Source organism: Echeneis naucrates, chromosome 15 (genome assembly GCF_900963305.1).
Source record: "Echeneis naucrates chromosome 15, fEcheNa1.1, whole genome shotgun sequence".
Taxonomy (NCBI): domain Eukaryota; kingdom Metazoa; phylum Chordata; class Actinopteri; order Carangiformes; family Echeneidae; genus Echeneis; species Echeneis naucrates.
Genome location: NC_042525.1, coordinates 4,551,477 through 4,571,757, shown reverse-complemented (window position 1 = coordinate 4,571,757; position 20,281 = coordinate 4,551,477). Strand labels below are relative to the sequence as shown.

General features: G+C 43.9%; 1 protein-coding gene across 4 annotated transcripts in view; it reads left to right on the top strand.

Annotated features, from left to right (window-relative positions):
• The window catches only part of LOC115055341 (signal-induced proliferation-associated 1-like protein 2), a 73,304-nt gene that overhangs the window by 30,685 nt on the left and 22,338 nt on the right, over nucleotides 1-20,281 (top strand). For 3 of the 4 annotated variants that reach the window (XM_029521070.1, XM_029521069.1, XM_029521068.1), the window contains exons 3-9: nucleotides 1,380-1,513; nucleotides 2,754-2,942; nucleotides 7,118-7,292; nucleotides 7,416-7,519; nucleotides 8,640-8,797; nucleotides 9,470-10,046; nucleotides 15,701-15,975. In XM_029521070.1, the coding sequence (XP_029376930.1) occupies nucleotides 1,380-1,513; nucleotides 2,754-2,942; nucleotides 7,118-7,292; nucleotides 7,416-7,519; nucleotides 8,640-8,797; nucleotides 9,470-10,046; nucleotides 15,701-15,975 (1,612 nt within the window). The remainder of the gene's footprint in view (nucleotides 1-1,379; nucleotides 1,514-2,753; nucleotides 2,943-7,117; nucleotides 7,293-7,415; nucleotides 7,520-8,639; nucleotides 8,798-9,469; nucleotides 10,047-15,700; nucleotides 15,976-20,281) is intronic. The other variant, XM_029521071.1, reaches the window with a different exon arrangement.

Below are 20,281 nucleotides of genomic sequence, written 5' to 3'. Positions count from 1 at the left end.
GAATTTAATGCTGTTTTGTAAACTAGTAAGACTAAATGTTTTGAATCCCAGTTAGTGACCATTCGTTTGTCATTATGCTCCATGATGCAGGCTGCTGAAAAGACCAAGTAGCATTGGCAATTCAGTTGCGTAAATTCACTTCTAAATTCACTTCACAGTAACCACATTGACCCAAAGCTAACAAGAGGGGGAAATGTTATCAGTTGTCTACAAATTAGAAAGTATTCATCCTGCAGGGGACTTTAAGGTCACAAGGAAATTTAATGAAGATTTTCCATTTAGAGTTAGCCTTTTTTGTTGTTGTTCACACCAGAGAGGTTACCAGCAACATGAGAGGGGTCCCTCTTATCGCTGTGAATGCGCTCAGAAAATTTCCCGAAACTCTGTTCATCGGTATTAGAGATAACTTTGCAAGATGAAAGTCAGCAAATTCTAAATTAGGTTTATTAAAAAGGTGTTTTTCTTTTTAGTTTGCTTTTAGTTTTAATTGGCTGACAGCTCAGTTGCTTTCTAAGTTCCTGCTTATATTCCACCACAAATACACAATCCGGGTATCTTTGTGGTCTAAGGCACATACCATGTAACCGCTTTATTCTGGGCTCAGATGTAGTCAGGAAATTTAGTCTTGTCTGTCTCCATATTTCCTTCCAACCTGCACAGTCAGCTAGCCAACGAAAACAAATATTTGAGTGCTGTTTTGTTTCATTTTAGCGCGGTTAGCCTTGGTTTGCTACAGTCTGTTAGCTGACAGTCTGTATGTGGTGGGCAGGACGGAGTCCAGGACTACAGGTGCAAAAAAGGCCCAAAACATTCCTGATCCAAGGCGAGTGCGTGCATGCATGACCATAAATTAATTGCGTTGGAATACGTTAGAGAAGATTTCTGGTTTTATTAGATCCCAAATTAATTTTTAATACTGAGTAAAGCTGAGCATTGAAGATGTCTGTGGGTCTAATTTTACTTTGTTCAACACGTGTCTGTAGTGTGAGAGGCAGGATAGATGTCCTGCGAGTTATCTGGGTCAGTGATGGGTCAAAACTTCCATGGCTGTATTTTTATTATTATTATTGTTTTGTTTAAAATCCCTTCGCCATCACAACACAAGCCAGTTTATAATCCAAAGTGAATCAATTTGAAATCTCCACAGGAACCCTTGTGCTTTCTGTAATCAGTGTCACAGCTCAGCTGTGGTTAATGCACAAAGCATGTTGACATGAAGGAATAAATAAACGCACTCGCTAATGTAAATTGATATTCTGTTGGTACAAAAGCAGCGATGTGAATGACGTCTCTCCTGGGTTCCCATTTCTATGAAACTGATGTCAGCAATTAATGGGGATGTGTGTTCAATTTGTTCAAATTTCTCGTTCCAAACGCAGAGCATCAGAACTATTTCGGGGTGGATGACAATCTGGGACCCGTGGCAGTCAGCATCCGCAGGGAGAAGCTGGATGAAGGAAAGGAAAGAGACGGAATGCAGTACAACTACCGCGTGACCTTCAGAACCAGTCAGGTAACTGTAATACACTGATGTGCACTTCCTCTGTTGCACCGAATGCCTCCATTCGTGGTGTAACTGTTGTGGATGCATGGCAGGAGAGAGCTGTGTGACTTCTATCGCTCCATCAAAGAACCGTTTACTTGTTGGAACATGCTTCTAAGGGATATTTGTCATATTTCCCATTTATAGCATTCAGCAGTTGGGGCTCAGTCAGGCAGGGAAAGAACACAGGATTGCTTCAGTAGCCGTGCAGACAAGAGGAGGCTTCTTCTCAAAGCTTTCCCTTCCCAAATCTGCCCCTTGTTCCCTGATGCAGGCAGGGATTTTCAGCCATTTGTAACGCAGCTGGACAGTCATGCAAACACCGATGCAGTCTATCTGCATCGGCATGACCGGCCTCGCTCGCGCACCTATTTGCGTGCACGTGCACGCACATGATTAATCCACAAACTGAGGAGCACTGTCTTGAGGTCCCTGGTGGTACAGGGAGCTCTCCTTGATTGATGCCGGGTGGTCTCAACCACTGAATAATTCAGGTGCAACAGATGCGTCAGGCAGAGAAATGTCACTGATATCTAGTGCCATTCTTGGTTTCATCCCACGATGAAACAAAATATCTGGGTCATGGAGGCCCTGCAAGTAGCACGCAGACAATGTTTTAATTCCCCAAACACCGGAGCATCTATTTGCATGCGCTCCCATCATTTAGCGCTGGTGCTCGCCGCCTGTCTCTATTTCCCTTCCTCTCCGAGTCTGTTAAGTAATCTAAATTTTAGAAAGCCTCTCTGCTGTACAGCCCTTGACTGTTGACATTTGTGTCCAAGGACTGCGGTGATGGGGGGGAAAATTTGATTTATGGATGAAATGTGTCTGTGATGTTCCAGAGTTGCAGAGTGGATGTTTTGAAGCTGTCGGGGTCAACTTTTACTGGCACATTAATGGTCGTAATAGTAAAACACCACTTAACATTTGTACTCATCTTAATTATTTACATTGTGAGCTCCTAATGCCTTCCAGGGGAGTTGCCATAAAGTTACTGCCCTAAATAATAAGAGGAATATAAAGGGATCACGGCTGACTCACAGAGAAGCTTCTATGTCGGCATGGTTCTCATTTATTTTCAGCAAGTTTAATGATGAAATAAATCCAATCTGGCCCTCAGATGAATGTGAGCTCATACACAGATTTAATACATCAAATCTGTTTATCATAAGAGGCACAGCAGAAATCGTCTGACCGTCTTTGCTTTTAGTTGACCACACTCCGTGGCGCCATCTTGGAGGACGCCATTCCATCCACGGCGAGACACGGGACGGCGCGCGGCCTGCCGCTGAAGGAGGTGCTCGAGTACGTCATCCCCGAGCTCAACATCCAGTGCCTGAGGCTAGCGCTCAACTCCCCCAAGGTCCCGGAGCAGCTGCTGAAGCTTGACGAGCAGGGGGTGAGTTTTGCTACCATCCAGCAGAGCCAGGCTGTCTGTTTCCTTCTGCTTCCAGTCTTTAGGGTCAGCTAAACTAAGATAACCTGTCCCCGACTGAAACTGATGGCAGCCGCTGTTAAATCAACACTTGGCAAATCAGCCAAGAATGATTAACTTCAAGGAAGTGTAAAGTGTTTCCTGTTGTCTCTCCCCATCTTTTACACGTGTTTACTTTTAAACCCGCCAAATATCAGTATTATGAAAAATGCTTTGAATGACTGCATGTATATTACAGTATAGATTTTACATTAAAGATAAATCCGTCTGCGCTTGTGACATTTGCAACAGCTATAGAGGAAACCTGGGGAGGGATTAACTCCACATAGCAGGAACCTTTATTCCATATGTGGGCAGCTTATTATAGATGAATGCAGACTCCCAGGTGAGGAGGATAAGACAGCCAATATCACACTTAAACAGAATCAATACAAATCCCACACTCTGTGGCCATCATCGACTGCTTCGACACACTTTTTCCTGCTAATAGGACACTCAGACACAGCCTCACTCACTTTTGACAACTTACTTCGCCTTCATTTGGTATTTTGTCTGGATGTTGGAGAATGTCATCTATCATTATCTATATTTAATAAAATGGCTTTTAGTGATATAGGCTTCATTCAGAGGTGTCAGAAATGGATTTGTTGTGTGATCTTGGGGTCTTTATCTTTGGGTCTAATGAAAGTGCATGATGGAAGGGTGCGTGGGGGATTAGCTGGTATTGTACTGCTTGTCTTACTATCAGAGAAGTGGGTTGTTTATTACTGTAATTACTTTCATCAGCATGAGCCCATCTTTCCAACTGACAAGGGAAAGGCTCTTATAATAGAAAGTGTCAGTCATGTCCCTCTTGTGTGTGAAGACTTTGTTGCACACGTAAACAGGAGCAGCGTAATGTCCTCTCTGAAGCACGTTTTAATGCACTTAAGATGATGACAGATATTGCGTACGGCGTTATCGCAAAGTAACTTAAGTGCTCTCAGAAGTTTTTCCATCCAGAGCTCAAGGAGCTGATACCGGAGTTCGTTCACCTGCCATATGGCTACGACAGACTGTCAGCCGAGACAGACCGAAACTCACACATAGGAGAGGAGAGAGAAAAAAAAAAAAGGCAGTAAAGTTATGTTAAAATAATACTTTCAGAGGAGGAGCACACAAGCTAAGTGGGGCTTAAAGCTCTTCCAACTGGCACTTCTCCTCACAGACCTCAAACCAAACGCCCAGTGGTGGCCAGTTTTATATTTGGACATCGGTATTTTTACACACCCCTGTTTTAATCATTAATGTTGTGCTTGGCGGGTAAACGTTTAGGATGTCGGGCACCCCATAATCTACTGTGGAACCAAGCTAGACTTTCATCACCCATGTAATGTGTTCATCTGCGGAAGTTCAGGACCCAGAGTGGTTTCAGTGCATCGTTTTCCTCTACTGCACGTAGGAAGCGTCATCCAGCCCTTTGTTGTTGTTTTTGTTTTTGAATGAATGTGTGTGATAAAGGATTTCTCTTAGCTGTGAACAAAAAACCTATCTGGTGAATGAAAGGATCCTGAAGCAGCTTTCACAATATCCTCATGATCAGTTTGGCAGAAAGGACACCTCTGTAGACTCCGCCGTAATGACCCTGGATGTAAGAGGAGAATGGAGCATATGTGAATGTATTTTAGATCACATTGTAGATCATAGCAAGCTGACCGCGCGATGAGCTGGAAAAGGCATTAAGCTGTTGATCAGATTTGAAGAAGTGATTTTTGGGCGATAGAAATCAGAAACAATACGTTTTTGGGCGAAGGCCATCGCTATAAAAGGTGCATCTGTTGTTTCCATCTGAAGACTAAAATCTGGGAAATGACAGGATGTTTGGTTAATGCAGACACAGTTTAATGGCTGAATTAGGTTCGCTCTCAAAATTTTTGTGTTGATAATAAAGAAAGGGGCGTGAGCAAGAAAACAGCTGGTCTGATGGCCTCTGATGATGGTGACGTCAAGGAGGCGAGAAAAAGTGATTAATCTTCTGTTAATAGTAATGCTTTACAAATAACTGTATAATAGCATGAACAAAAAAATAATTACCCTCTCCCCAACACTGCTTTTCATGCTTTTCAGCTGTCTACAGGTAAATCCTTTGCAGGATCAAAAATTATTCCTCAAGTGGGATTTGGTTCACAAGTTCAAGAGAAAAATCTGCCATCTGCCGAGACTGTTAATGCAAAAATCCCTCTGGTGTCCCTCTGGCTGTTGTATTGACATTTTAAGGATTCATTTGGTGAAATTAGGCAGGTAGATTTTTATTCTCTGTCATTAATTTCCCTTGTTCCCATTTTTTTCTTTTTCTTTTTCTTTTTTTAAGACGTGGAATGTGAGTTTCTGCAGCTTTTGCGAAAAGCAGGTTTCCGGAGCTGTGTTGTGAGTTTTTGCTGCATTTGGACACTGCAGATGTCACTGTGATGATGTGTGTTGTGTTAGGACGCCACTGTATTCCTCAGGTGTGCCTCACCAATCTCCAGGGTGAACAATGTCCTCGTTTCTCCCCCCCAATCGTTAACCATCTTCCCATTTTTCGGAAGAGGCTGTAGTTCAACACCCTGCGGCATCGGACAGATGGAGGAAAAGATAAATAAGGAGACCGAATTTCTGTTTTTCTTAGATTTATGCAATTTTTTGCCAACTTCAACTGTTAATCACAGATCCATTAAAGGGGTGAAATGGGTTTTTTTTTTTTTTTTTCCTTTTTTCTGGCTGCTGTACCTTAGCAGAAGCTGATTCCAGCACATTATAGGTGGTTACACAAGCGTCATCTCAGGAGCTTTACTCCTCTATATATGTGACATGTACACATTGCTCTGCCTGATGCGCTTGCACTTTTCAGGCAGTGACAAATTCGCACCAAAGGGCAATGTGATTGTCCTTGCCCTCGGCCGGTCTGTTAAGAAGAGCAGGAGGTTAAGTGAGCCCATATAATGCAAGATAAAAAATAACGCAGACCACATCATTGCACATCGTCCCATTTCCACTGGGCCTGATGGTATAATAGCTTTCCGTCACCGCGGGAGCTTTAGTGGAGAGCAGACTGCCTGATGGAGGAAGTCACCATGACAACAGTGTCAGGAGCGCACCAGAAAGTGATAACCTATACCGGAGGAAAAAAAGACAATTCCAATTTGTTTCAGTTGGCCCTGTGATGGACTGTCAACCTGTCCAGGGTGACCCCGCCCTCGCCCAGTGTGAGCTGGGATTGGCTCCAGCAACCCCCCCACCCGTGACCTGAAAACAGATGAGTGCTAGAAGATGAATGAATGAATGGAATTGTTTCAGTGTATAGATCATTTGGCAACTGGATCAAGGTGCTGTGCTCCACTGTGAATATTGAGCAACAGGTACCAGAGGCAGGAGGCTTCTTTTTCATCTTTTTTATTTACCCCTTGGACACTCTTTCCTGGCAGGCATTCTGAACCTGTAAGCCATAAATGCCATAAATGAAAGATTCATGTTGGTGGAGAGTGCTCGAGCGCTCACCGCAAAAGGAGACTCGCTCTGGAAGTTTTATTTCTTCCTCTCTCTTTGCGAAACAAGTTTATATCGGACCTGCCGTTTCTGGATCATAATCATTCTTGCGGTTTTGCCTGCTTATGTGTGTCTACGAATATTACTCCACGTGAAAAAGACATTCATGTCTATTTTTGACACAATTATGAGTATCAGCAGTTGGGAGCAATGTTGTTGCCATTCGGTGTCATATGCCAGTCTTGAACTGCTACAGTGAGGACCAAAGTCTTGCTTAAGAAAGGACTGAAACTCTGGTGTTGGCACTTAATGTTTTCTGCCATAAACTGAAGGTATCCTGCTGTATGTCTGTAATTCACTCCCCGCTCATAAGTAGCAGCTATTAGCTCGGCCTGATTTATGCTCTGCTCAGAGTTCCTCAGAGCTCAGGGGCTTGGCTGCACAAAAGGGAATTTCAGCTCTCCTTCCAGAAGGGATATGAGCTCCTTCACATTAGCTGTGACATGATGGAAAGCGGGCACTCGCATGTTTTGAGTGCATACTGTGCAGTATGTACGAGCGTGGCATGTGATGTGCATCAGCAACAGGAAATGATGCTTAACTCACTGAGTGTCCGTGTATGTTCTTCATTCCAGCTAAGCTTTCAGCACAAGGTGGGAGTGCTTTACTGCAAGGCGGGCCAGAGCACAGAAGAAGAGATGTACAACAATGAGAGCGCTGGACCGGCACTCGAGGAGTTCTTGGACCTGCTCGGCCAGAGGGTGCGCCTCAAAGGCTTCACCAAGTACAGAGCTCAGCTGGACAACAAGAGTATGATAGAAAGCACACCACACACGCACTTCTACTCCCAAACGTGCCGTCATATTGCTCTTTGAAAACTTTAATGGCACAGGCCAATCTAATACGAGCCTGACACCTTGTTCTGTGTTACAGCCGACTCCACAGGCACACACTCTCTCTACACCACCTATAAGGACTACGAGCTGATGTTCCACGTGTCCACCATGCTCCCCTACACGCCCAACAACAGGCAGCAGGTCAGTAAACGCTCTGCTTCACACTCTTTCCCTTCTTGCAGACCGCCTTGTTTGCTTTTCTTTGAGGTGAGCTGCTGCCTAATGGTGGCTGTAATTCCCTGAGCAGCTTCCTCTTAGGATATCTCCAATCCTGGCTGCTGTCAGTCTTCCCCGGAGGGTCATTTTGCCACGGTAATGACCTTTCAGTTGAAAACGTGAGTATTGCTATGGTAACGGTACCCCATAGTAGGATTTTAATCAATGCGTCCCGAGGGGCTGGACCTGACATGATATTAGATGGGCCTCTGTGTCTGTCAGCACTAACAAGTGGAATTAAGTGGATGTATTGGTGGACTGGTGGGGCGATGGCCCGCTAAAGCCGTGATTACTGCGAGGTTCATCTCAGCCTCCGCACTGCTGTTAAGAATTACATTATGAGTCCGTGAGGCTCTTGCAGTCCTGCAGTGGTATAAGCTGTGAATATACTCAAGGAGATGGGAAGAGATTGTGTGAGATCCAGCTGCATCCAGTGAAACGCTGCCTTGTGTTCAAATTTTAGGATTTAAACTTTTCCCCTTTTCTCTGCTCCTCCTATTGTCCTCCAGCTCATGAAGTGGGACACTTACATTTATTTTATTTATTTCTTTTTTATTCCATGCTGGTAATCTTCCTTCCAGGTCCGAGCAGAGATCACCCAAACTCATCCCTTTATCCTTACCAATTCCCCTCTGCACCCTTTAATCCTGCTTGTTTCGGGATCTCGCTGACACTCACTGGCAACTTCATACCAGCCGCGGACTGAGGTTAATTATCTGCACAATTCAACAATGCAGGCAGCTAAAAAAGGTTTGGTTCCCTGCCTGTGGTGCTAGTACAGGTGCCACATTACGTTAACACAGTTGTGTTGTGCAGAGACTTGGTTTCACACCTGGGAGAATGAAGCTGCTCATGTGGTGTCCTCCTTAAAAAACGAATGTCTTACTCAAGAGCTGCACGGGCAAAACGTGCTTGGCCTCACTTTTTTCCTTCAAATTTTAGCAATCAAGAATAAAGGGATTACCTAAAATCTTTCACTTTTCATCAATCTAATAAATGCTCCTTTTTATAAATTGTCTGTTTTCTTTTTTTTTGTCTTTTATAGTTATTAAGGAAGAGGCACATTGGCAACGATATCGTCACCATAGTATTTCAGGAGCCCGGGGCCCTTCCTTTCACTCCAAAAAACATCCGCTCTCATTTCCAACATGTGTTTGTCATCGTCAAAGTCCACAACCCCTGCACTGATAACGTCTGTTACAGGTAAACAGAACAAGCATGCTCTCTCAAAGCCACTTAACTCCAGCTGATTAAAAGAAAGAAAAAAACAAAAACACAAACAGAAGGAGAGGGGAAAAAATACGACATCTGAATTTGGTGTTGAGTCAAATTGCCAGATATTGGCAGTCGTCATCATGTGATAAGGAGCTCGCTAATATCCTTAAAATACTTCAGGGGAAGTGTTTATCTTTTGATGTGTCTGGCATAAATGTCTTGATGCAGAATGGCTCTACATGAACTTTTAAGAGCGCTTAATTTGAAAGAATAATAATAATAGCCTGCTGAGTGCTCTCTGTGGTTTCTGTCATGACTTAATGGTAATGTGCGGGAGTCACAAGGCACTTTTGATCTGTTCAGTGATGATATGGTTATTATCTTCAAAGACACCTTGAAATTATGACTTATGACTCTGTCCTCGAGTGTTTCTGAAGTCAAGACAACTCGGGTTAATAACATAGAATTTGCTTAACAGAGCAAGATTAGTCTGAACCCCTCTCAGTCTTTCCACCTGAAATAATTTCCCCAAAAGCCATATAATTTCAACACTTCAAATAGCTGTTCATTTAGCGTGCAGTTCAATACTCTTCTAATTCTTTGTGTGTTTTTTACTGACACCGACACATTTGACTTATTGATTCTCCTCCTGTTTTGCAGCGTGGCCGTGTCCAGATCTAAAGATGTGCCTCCGTTCGGGCCCCCTATTCCTAAGTCCGTAACTTTCCCAAAGTCAGCAGTTTTCAGGGACTTCCTGCTCGCCAAGGTCATCAATGGAGAAAATGCCGCACACAAGTCGGAGAAATTCCGAGCCATGGCGACTCGTACGCGGCAGGAGTACCTGAAGGACCTGGCGGAGAACTTTGTGAGCACTGCTACTATTGACTCTGCTGTCAAATTCAGCTTCATCACCCTCGGAGCCAAGAAGAAGGAGAAGGTGAAACCCAGGAAGGACGCACATCTGTTCAGCGTGGGCGCCATCACCTGGAGCGTCCGTGCCCGGGATTTTGGCCAGTCGATGGACGTGGACTGTTTGCTCGGTATATCCAACGAATTCATCGTCCTCATCGAGGAGGAATCGAAAAATGTGGTCTTCAACTGCTCATGTCGCGATGTCATTGGATGGACCTCAGGGATTATGAATATTAAGATCTTCTATGAGCGTGGGGAGTGTATCATGCTGTCCGCCCACGATAACTGCGGAGAAGACATTCGGGAGATGGTGCAAAGGCTGGAGGTAAGTCCCTTCTTTTAGACCTGTGTGTGCTGATTCTTTTTGCAGTAAACCTTACAGCCGTGTCTTCAGTACCAGTGTCAAATCACATCATAGGAGGAGATTTCACAGAGTGAAAGACAGATAATCAGTTTTAAAACATTGCTTCCCTCTCACAGAAGGAGCAATTCCCTCTCTGTTTGCACTGTGTGTGGTTAATTGAGGGTTTTGTCTTAGTTTGACATCCAGCTTATTTTTGATGTAATGAGCACATTACAGTGAAAAGAATTAAGTCATCAAATCAGTGGTGTGTCAAAAGCAGTTTTAAAGAATTGGCCGAGATGCAGCCAGGGTTTGCACGAACACACAAACACGCAGCAAAAACAAATATCCAATCTGAGCATCAATTCTTGCCAAATACTGATGACACCTTTTGGCTGAATGGCCAGAACAGAAAGAGGACTGCTTTTTGCTCAGTTTGGACGCTCTTGGTTCGACGATCTGTATCGGATCCACTTCAGGTGGGTGATCTCGCCCCGAGTGGACAGCTCTGGATGCACAGTGGGTGAATTAGAGATCAGATCAGTCAGGCCACGTTCAGATGTGGCGTTGGCTCCACTGAAGCACCACCTACTCAACTGATGTCCACGTTCTGATGAGTCCTGTCTTCATAACAACTGAAAGTATGTCGGCTAAAACCTTATTAGATTGCAGAGCTATAACTGGCTCAACCCCTTCATGCCTTATGCTCTCTTTCTGTCTCTCTCTCTAACACAAACAAACACATTGACAATGGATCCGTCTGCCACAGTCGGACAACGCATATGTGTTTATTTACGTATAGAGCGGTTCGAAGTGTGATCTAATCCCATTGCATGTTGTGATGCCTTTTAGCGCCAAGTGCAAATTGATGCTCTTAGAGCTGTTCATTTGTGTATCTCACCTAAAAAGTCGTAAATATTGTGAGTCATTCCCATGAAACAAGTGGAATAATAGTCTGTCTGCACAGAAAATATATTCTGATGGCATTTCACACCGAAGTTGGGAAGATGGCTGCCTTTGCTCTAAATGGTGCAGTGAGGCTTTTTACTCTCGGGTATCTGTGGTCACTCTGCGGTGAAACAATACGCTGCACAAATATTTTTCTTGCCATTGTAGATTTACTACCAACCACAAACCTTTTTATTTTATTTCCATCCCTGTGTCAACAGAGCTGTTGGTTACTTAACCTGTGTATAGCCTGTCAAGACCGATGTGCTTCAGCTCCACATTTTATTTTTGTTCCTTGTTGCGCTCTTCGCTCCATTCTCTCACCACATTGTCGGAGTATGGCTTTCAAAAAATGGCCCTAAATGCATTTGCGTCATTTGAGTGTGAAACTGTGACGTGAAATCGAGTCACAGAGGCCGTAATCTTCTTTTTAGGTTTCCTTGGCTCAGCGCAGGCGATAGTTTGGCTTGCACAATTACAGATGCTCTCCTGAACTTCGCCATCAAACACATCAACATTGTCCACAAGTGACCAAAGCCAGAGCCATGGCAGGCATTTCATTTATGGGAAAGATTAGTGATGATGGGATTTTTGTCCTTTCTTGTTTTGTCTGGATGTAGGTACAAGAGGAAGCAGCTTAAACGGGGCCCCAACCCAGTTTCAGGGTGACCAGAGGAGACGCAGACACATTTCTTTTTTTATTTTTATGGGTCTGACCGACTAAGAATAGAGGACACTTGGCCTCAGACTGCTTCACTCCCGTTCAGAGCTACCCACTTTGTCCAAGACCTCTCAGCCCCGTGCTGCAGGTCTGCCTCGACCATCTGTACCACCCTGTGGCTCTGGTCACACTTTATGATTTTAGGGGTCAGGTGGTTCTGGATATCTGTCTGAAACTCTTATTTCCTCTGCCTGGATGCTGACATCACATGTCTTGTTTCCACGTCTCGCCTCGGCTTGTTTTTCCGTTTCTGGCATCAGTCATTTGTTTACTGAACTTTTAATCAGGCAACTCTTTGTTTCCTCAAAATAATATTGAGGTTGAATCCCAAAATCCAAACCTGAGCTGTGCCTGACCTTATTTCTGCCTGCCTGCACGCTCTCATCCACTTATCCCTCATAGTCCCTCTTATGCGGCTCCGTCGACAATCTTGAAATTTCCAACAAACCCCAGTCAGCAAATCATTGGTACAGACAACGAGATGGGACTAACTCCATTTCCGGCTTAAAGCCTGAAAAGAATTATATTCTTCTGAGCATTAGGATAAGGACGGACAGAATCAATGGACGGATGAACGTTAAGGTTCTGCATATCCCACCTATCTCAAAAACCCATATTTTATATTTACCATAATTAATCTTAAGAAGGCACAGATGTCAGTCAGTGCCTACTTCACTCATCGTAAGAAAGGACAGAGCAGGATATATTAGCATTTGTGATTAGCCAAAGGACATCACTTCCTCATTCTCTATGCTAATCTCCCCTCAAAACGTGCTGCTCACTTACCCCCCGGGATTTGTAAGGAATAATTCACAGGAGAAGTTCGGGGAAGTTTCAAGTAAGTTGGTGGCTTTTTGTAGTCACTCGCCCAGACGGGGGGGGGGGGGGGGGGACAGCAGCAGGAACATTTGGGTATGAGCTGACGGTGCATACTTGGCCCGAAAGGTGTCTGTGTTTTCCTACATGCCACAGAGGTTGGTGCGAATCATGTTTCATTGGTGGGATTTACAGGCTGCCGGACCTGTGATGTAATGTGAACCACAGCGAACAGATTGCCCGCTGTGACACACAGAGGAGCCCAGTGTGAGCGCACAGCTAAAAGCTTTGTGGTGGCGTCCTGATCTCCAGAGTGTTGCTGAGTTGGGTGGCCGCGTGTTCGGCTTTTACGAGGCAAGTAATCTTGGCTCGGGTGACAACATGCTGTTTTTGTTTTTGTTTCCTGAGCAGAGTGGGGACATCAGCAGATCTACAAAGAAAATCAAGAGACAGATTGTGCTCTGTGAGTGATAGGAGAGACCAGTTATCAGAATAAAATCAAATCTATACAGATGGTGACAGCAACTACTGAACAGCTAAACAGAGTCAATAATTAATATCTGAGTTAGTTTGGTGAACATCAGAAAATAAGTTTATCGGTAATAATTTAGGAGTCACTTCACATATGACTCGCTTGGATTCTGTGTTGCTGGTCAGACGAAGGACTGTGCAGCACAACAAGCCAATTAGTTCAACAAATTATCAGCTGATTCATCTATAAAGAAAACAATATGAGTAGAAAATAAAAAAGTAAAAAAAAAAAAAAAAACCCACGGAGATAGGTCCAATTATTTTTCACAAGCGTATATAAAAGGACAGAGCAGGAAAATTTTTAGCAATTTTTCTCAATTAAGGACTTGACTGATTACAAGATCATACAGATTGTTGTTGATTCATTTCCTGTCAGGAGGAGATAATAAATAATTTTGTGCTTGTTTGATAAGTTCTGAACCAACTTCCTCTGCTCTTCCTCTCCACTCCAAACTGAGCTGTAGGCTTACGTTAGAAGGCTCTGTCCTAGATTTAGCTGTAGATGAGGTTTCATCAGGTCTGTGAAGCGTACTAGGACAGACAGTCCCAGCAGTGTCACAGCTGCGTCCGTCGCAGACATCTCACTCAAGATCAGTGCCGGCGACATTTCTTGTCATCTCCAGACAAACCGGACGCCGTTTGACTCTTTAAGGGGACTGTTGTTGTTTTAATGCCGCTTTGTCCTCAGAGACCCTGATTTGCCTCCGATCAGCAGGACACGCACCGTCCCATTCGGAAAAAACTTTGCAGGCCATAAATCCCTCCAATGCAATAATCAGTGTCCCGTTAGATTTGGCCTTTATGGATTTTGGACGCTTGGAGGAGAACCTGCACCCATTCATTTTGCGGGGGGACTGGATAAAGGGCCCTGATGAAAGCATTTAGAAAGCCATTATTTAGGTCTAATGAATTTCTGACAAAGGCTAGTTTGATTCATGGGGCCTAATGCCCAGCCTGATGTCTTCCTCGTACACAGGCCATTTACCACCAGACTTCGTCCCCAGAGAGCATTTGGACTTTACATTTCCAATTTTAGTTGACCTTAATGTTTTGCGTAGAATGATTGCTTAATTTTGGGAGATATTGAATTGAAGTTCTCCTGCTCGTGAAAAGTAATTTTATTTTTTTTTTATTGCAAAGTGAGGTTGGGAATGTGATTTAACTAGTTACGGGACACGTTCTTGCCTAAGTTAATAAAGTTTTAGGGCTGTCTTATTAGGGGTCAGTGCGTGACGGTCCGTCAAAGCTCTAACGGCTCCCCTCTCACACTATGGCGTAGGATTTCTGCCAGTGTGAGAATCTGGTGAGGTGTTGACAGGCCCTAGTCAGAGTTAATGTGTCCCTGAAGCCAGCTGCCACTCAAAGGCAAATGGAGGCAGTCACCCACAACTGAACCAAGACTAATCTGATGGGTGATTAAAGCTCATTGGAGGCAACGCAAGGTTCTTTTCCAGTGGCTGTCACGAGAAAATCTTGGACTCGCACTGCAGTCTAACCTACATTAGAGCCGCGACCGCCTACTGTCATCAAGGTGAACACAGATCTGCCTGTCACTGAGGCGGTTTCACTGAAATATCTCAGCTGAAGCAAGAGGGACTCCTGAACTTCAGCTGAACCTGAATTACATTAAAGCAGAGGATTGGAGTAGGCCACCAGTGAGAAAAGTGAGCAACTTGATTTGCATGCAAGTGCACATTTGGCCAAGAACCTGCTTTAATCAGATCAAACTTATTTATAAAGCGCCAAATCATAGCAGTTACATCAGTGCACTTTACCAAAGGAGTAAGTCTAGACCAAACTCTTCATGGAGTTGTTGAAGAGAAATATATCCCAAAATATTTAGAGCAGGCACTTGGTGACAGTGGCAAGGAGAAACCTTTTAGGTTTCATCCAGACACGCAACTGAAACGACAGATGCTGTCGTTACAAAGTCTTCAGTCTCGAGCCGCCATCTCCTAAAATTGGGAGAAAAGGAAGAAACAAGATAATTCTTTCACAGTGGATGCTAACGAAGTGTGTTCTTCAGCTGTCGGTTGATGCAGATAATGTGTTTCAGTTTAAATGTTGGACGCCAAAGTCTTTCCTACTCATTAACTCTGACTAATACGCTCCGTTTTGTGGACAAGTCCATGTATCAGGGGCCAATTAGGTTCTAATCCCCCACACAGCACCCACTGATCTACTGTAGTTAGTGTCCTGAGAGACAGGTGTGTATTTGTGTGTGCAGAACTTGTGTGCTTTTCGCCGTCTCCTGGGCTGAATCTGCTATCTCTGTGATGTACCCTCTTATTAACCTCCTCTTTGAAGGATTCTTTGAATTAGTCAAACAAACATGCTCACGCACTTCAGCCTGAGGAGTGAATTTTTACTCGGCTTCAGATGCTCTAATGGTATTTGTCTTGTGTGTGAATGTGTGTCCTTGCACACATGTATTAGAAATGATGCCAACGGTGTATGGCTCAGAAAGCCATCTCACACTTGTTTGTTTTCTCATTTTGATCTCCAGAGCTTAGTGACCATTTCGTGTGTAGCACTTTGTTTTGTTTTGCTTTCCTGCCTTTCTGTCTCTTGTGTATTTTATTGTATATGAACAACAAGTGGATTTCCTTTTTGGTTTCAGATCACCACCAGAGGCTGTGAGACGTCTGAGATGACTTTGCGCCGGAACGGGCTCGGCCAACTTGGTTTCCATGTCAACTTCGAGGGCATCGTGGCCGACGTGGAGCCCTTCGGCTTTGCCTGGAAGGCGGGGCTGAGGCAGGGCAGCCGACTGGTGGAGATCTGCAAGGTGGCTGTCGCCACTCTGACCCACGAGCAAATGATCGACCTTCTGCGCACGTCCGTCACTGTTAAGGTGGTCATAATCCAACCTCATGAAGATGGCACCCCAAGAAGGTAACTGGCCTTTGTTTGCTCACTTTTCTCCAAATGTTAGTTGAACCAAGTTTTGTAAAGATGCTTACAAAACTTGCAGACTGCCTCCTGCCATTGAATCAGCCCCATTGTGCTCCACTTAGCGAGGCAGGGAAGCAGGTGCTCTTCAAAAATGTATGAAGTCCTGACAATTGAAAGTTATTTACTTATTTTTTCCACGCAGCTGAAGTAAATTAGCTTGACATTTGCTCCCATATTTGGGTTGATTTGCATGAAGAAACGCTTACAAAGTGCTTTTGTTGCGTCAGTTTTGATGTTGTTCTCTGCTGATTTCTCCGGAGAGGCGACTCTCTTTGTATCAGTGTGGATTTGCTGAAAGAGAAAACTCCAGCAGGGCTGTAGAGTCACAGACACGGACCGTCAGCGTTTCTCGCTAATGATAATGAGAGGAGCATTTTGATTAATGTCTCAACTCTGGCTGCCATTGTCAGACAACTCGCATGTGCACACTGCTTTTCTCCAACCTTACCCAATCTTGCATTCAGCAGTTAGGATGGGAATGTTTGTCGTTTTAGGGGCACACCGCCATGCGGACGCTCCATCATCCCTGTAATAAAGAGGGAGATTTGAAGTGATCCTTTGTGATGTGAAGTGATGAAGGTCTGCAAAAAATGCCTGTTTCTGACAGCACATCTGCTTGTTTTGTCTGTGAGAGGCAGACCGTCCTGTGAAAATAGAAATCAATCCACCGTTCCACACTCACATTTTCAATGTCTTTGTTTTGCCTGTGCGTCAGGCTGATAGATTTTTGTAACGGCAAAGGCGGTTTTCACTTTCACAGAAACAAACACAGCGGAATGACTTCAGTGTTCAAAGAGGACACCTTTATTTAATCCATTTACTGTTTGTGATGTTGCTGATGCTGCTGAATCTTTTAGATAATAGGTGAAATTAAAAGCATCTGAATGACAGCAGTGTATGAATTGTTTAGTACGTTAGCCCTGCAATAAATGTGTGAACAAAAGATTATTTTGATAAATATCTCTGGCAGCTTTGATAAATAGTCTAAATGAAAAGGATCTAAAACAGCTGTGTGTCTAAGTGTGTGTCAAAGATGGGGTCGTAGTCACATGTTTTAACTGTGTTTTAACTTTTCTGTCTTTGGCAACAGAGGAGTAACATATTTACTCCCCCAGATGGTGGGCTAACACGCCCCGTCTGCGAATCCAACACAGCAGCAGACTCTGGCAGAAGCGACATCTAATCCTCTTACTACGATCTGAGATGATACATGACGATACAATCATAATCGCAGTTCAGAGAAGGAGGAAGTAGGCAAAATAAAAGTCTTCCAAAACCATTTCTGTGTGGACAAACGTTGATCCAGAGAAGTGGCCAAAGAACGAATAGTTTGTTAAATGGATTAAGTTTCGTGGCAGTGTCTCTCTGCCAGTGAGAGACATCTGGCTCGGTGTGAGTGACACCGCTGAAGCATGTTGACGAAGGTTTTGAAAATACACAATGTGCATACCCGTACTCCCAAAGTCTGCATTACACACGCTCATGTTTAATGGCTGGTATGATGCATAACGCATCGAGCTTGACCCACATACAGTGTTTGCTAACAGATGCGTATAGAAGATTAATAGGTATTACAGTAGAAGATCATACTGGTAGCTGCTGCTGAGCTTTACAGGGAGATTTCTCCGTCGTAGTGATAAACAACTTTTTCTTGCGGCCCCATGAGAACCAAAAGCCCTCCATCTTAGACCCTGTGAATTTTCTCCCAACAAATCAGGAGGTGAGAGGTCAGGTGAAGAATCTCAAGGGCCCTCAACTTCTTTTCGCTGCTGCGTCTTTGAGTCGCTAAAGTGTCACAGTCAACAATAAGTGCTCCAGTTTCTCCACTATTATCTCAAAGGAAAGGAATTCAGCGGGGGCCCGAAGGCCCCAGTCAGTCCCCTGTGGCCAGAGAGATGGGGGTTAGTCTAACAACAATGGACAAGAGTCTCATGACCTCCAGACAATGTAGCCTGGCTCCATACTGCTACCATGACAAGCAGAAATGTTTTCATAAGCAAATCTTGGTGTTCGAAGGACAGTGCTTCCCTTTGACTGTTTTAAAATCCTCAGATAAATAAACAGACTTATTAATTCTTGGTTCCCTCCGAGTTGATGGGGTCATCTGGCTGCTAACTTTGTGTTGACACTGTGTAGTGCTGTTTTGTGGTAAAACCCTCCTAAGCTGTTTATGCCTTAAACGGTTTTACCCTGCTCAGTCTGAAGCCAGAGGAGATATAGCTCTAATATTAGCCATACCTAGTACTGTATTTATTTACACTGGGGGCAGGATGTGGTTTTTAGCTCAGTGCAATATCAGAGTCTTTTCCATCATCACTCTGAAAAGCTTTAAACAAGTTCAACATGTTAGCCTCGGATCGAACTAATGAGAAAAAGATGCATAAGATTAGCTCTTTGAAATAGGAATGCAATGTACAGAACATGACAGTGATTGTATGTTTTGGTATAAGGTCATCAGAGATGTAAGAGTAAACAAAGGGATCAGTGCAATATGGACTAAAATGGATGATTAGTACAAGACACACAAACATCAAGCAGCTGTATTATTCTTTATTCTTTTATGTTTTTTTTTTTGTTTGTTTTTTGTTTAACATGTTGTACATTTTAGACTTTGGTCACAAAGACCTATGCTGGAGATGCTGGTTAACCTGAATTCGGGGGGGGGGGGTTGGCCGACATCAAACCCCCGCTGATAATGAGTATTGCCTGTGACATTCAGAAGGCCACTTGTGACCTTTCCTTTGAAGTGTCATCAGACTTGTCATCGCGGATTCTCATCTGGTCTGAAGTTAAGCCGGGTTTCTCACTTCCATCGGCGACACCCCGCCAAAGAGGGCACCGCTGAACCAAAACTCAGAGAGAGCCTGCATCGCAAATACCTCAGCTTAATCCCCTTCGGAGTCTTCACAGGAGCAATTCTTCTCCTTTTGGATCCGTTCGCAAAGAAAAGTTATTCCCCTCTTGGTCCTTTTACTCATTTGAAGCCACTTTATTTAATGAACCTCCTCACAAGGGTCTGAAAAGGGCTGCTGGAGGTCGCAACCTCTGTGGCTCTTTGCTATGACATGGCTGTGGGAATGGATTAACATGTCCCTCAGTCGCTGGCCATGTCATTAGACTGACAGCTCTGTCCTGTTGTCACACTGATCTATTGCAATTAATAAAGAGCCAGTAGCTGAAGGATCTGATTGTTCTCCTCCATTTTGACTCAAGCTAAAGGAGTTATTTTTAGTAATGTTACGTCAAGTTGTGGCCATTGTGCTGTCAAATGAGTCCTACTATAACAACCTAGACATGGCGTTATTTTTAGATGCCTGGATGTTGGTTTTAAATTGCAAAAGTTTTCTTTCTCTATAAGCTTATGTAGGCCATTGTGGTATAATTTATAGCCCCCTCACATTAAGGTGGACAAGCGCAGAAACAGATCTTGGTGGAATCGAGAGGAAGCAGACTGTATTATTTCTCACCACTCGCTGGCCTCCTCGCCTCCTTATGGCCGGCTGCCTGGTTGTATCTAACGACCCCTTGTCCGCCTGCTCGGGTCTAACTGTTGACCAAACATCAGTTTCCTTCTGTTTCTCAGAGGTTTATACACACAGAGACCCTGAGTCCCCCTATATATTACAAACAAGAGGCACATTCCACGTACTTGAGAGAAAATACGATGGGTATTTCCATTTCCATCCCAGCTTGTATGTCTCATAAGTGAAATTTATTTTGTCACTTCTTGGTCGTTCTGGTGCAAAAAGCACAGCGAGAGCCACCGGCTGAGACCTTTCCCGATGACAAGCCGTTACTTTGAGTCAGCCTGCTCAGGGAGTAATGAAGTGTGGCACCCGGGCATGAACAGACAGTTCATCAAGGTAATGAGTGTGTTAGTAGCCTTGTTTAAAAAAAAACAAAACAAAACAAAACAAAACAAAAAAACAACAACTGACCAGCAGACCTTGAGGAAACATGCAAGTAATGTGATCAGCACTTCAAATCACTTAATCTTCTTCATACAGAGAATACCCAACAAAATCAATTCCTTATCCATTTAGTGTCTTTATGTCAGTCATTGCTCAAATCAAACCAGTGGTGCTTGCTGCCTGGATACAGTCAATGAATTGTGGGAATTGCGAGACATCGAACAAACCATCGACAGTTGCTCGTCATGGATGAGGCGAGGTTTTCTGTTGACACTTAACCAGAGGTGAGAGAAATCTGACAAGTGAAGGATGATCTTTTAGTGAGATCTTCTAAC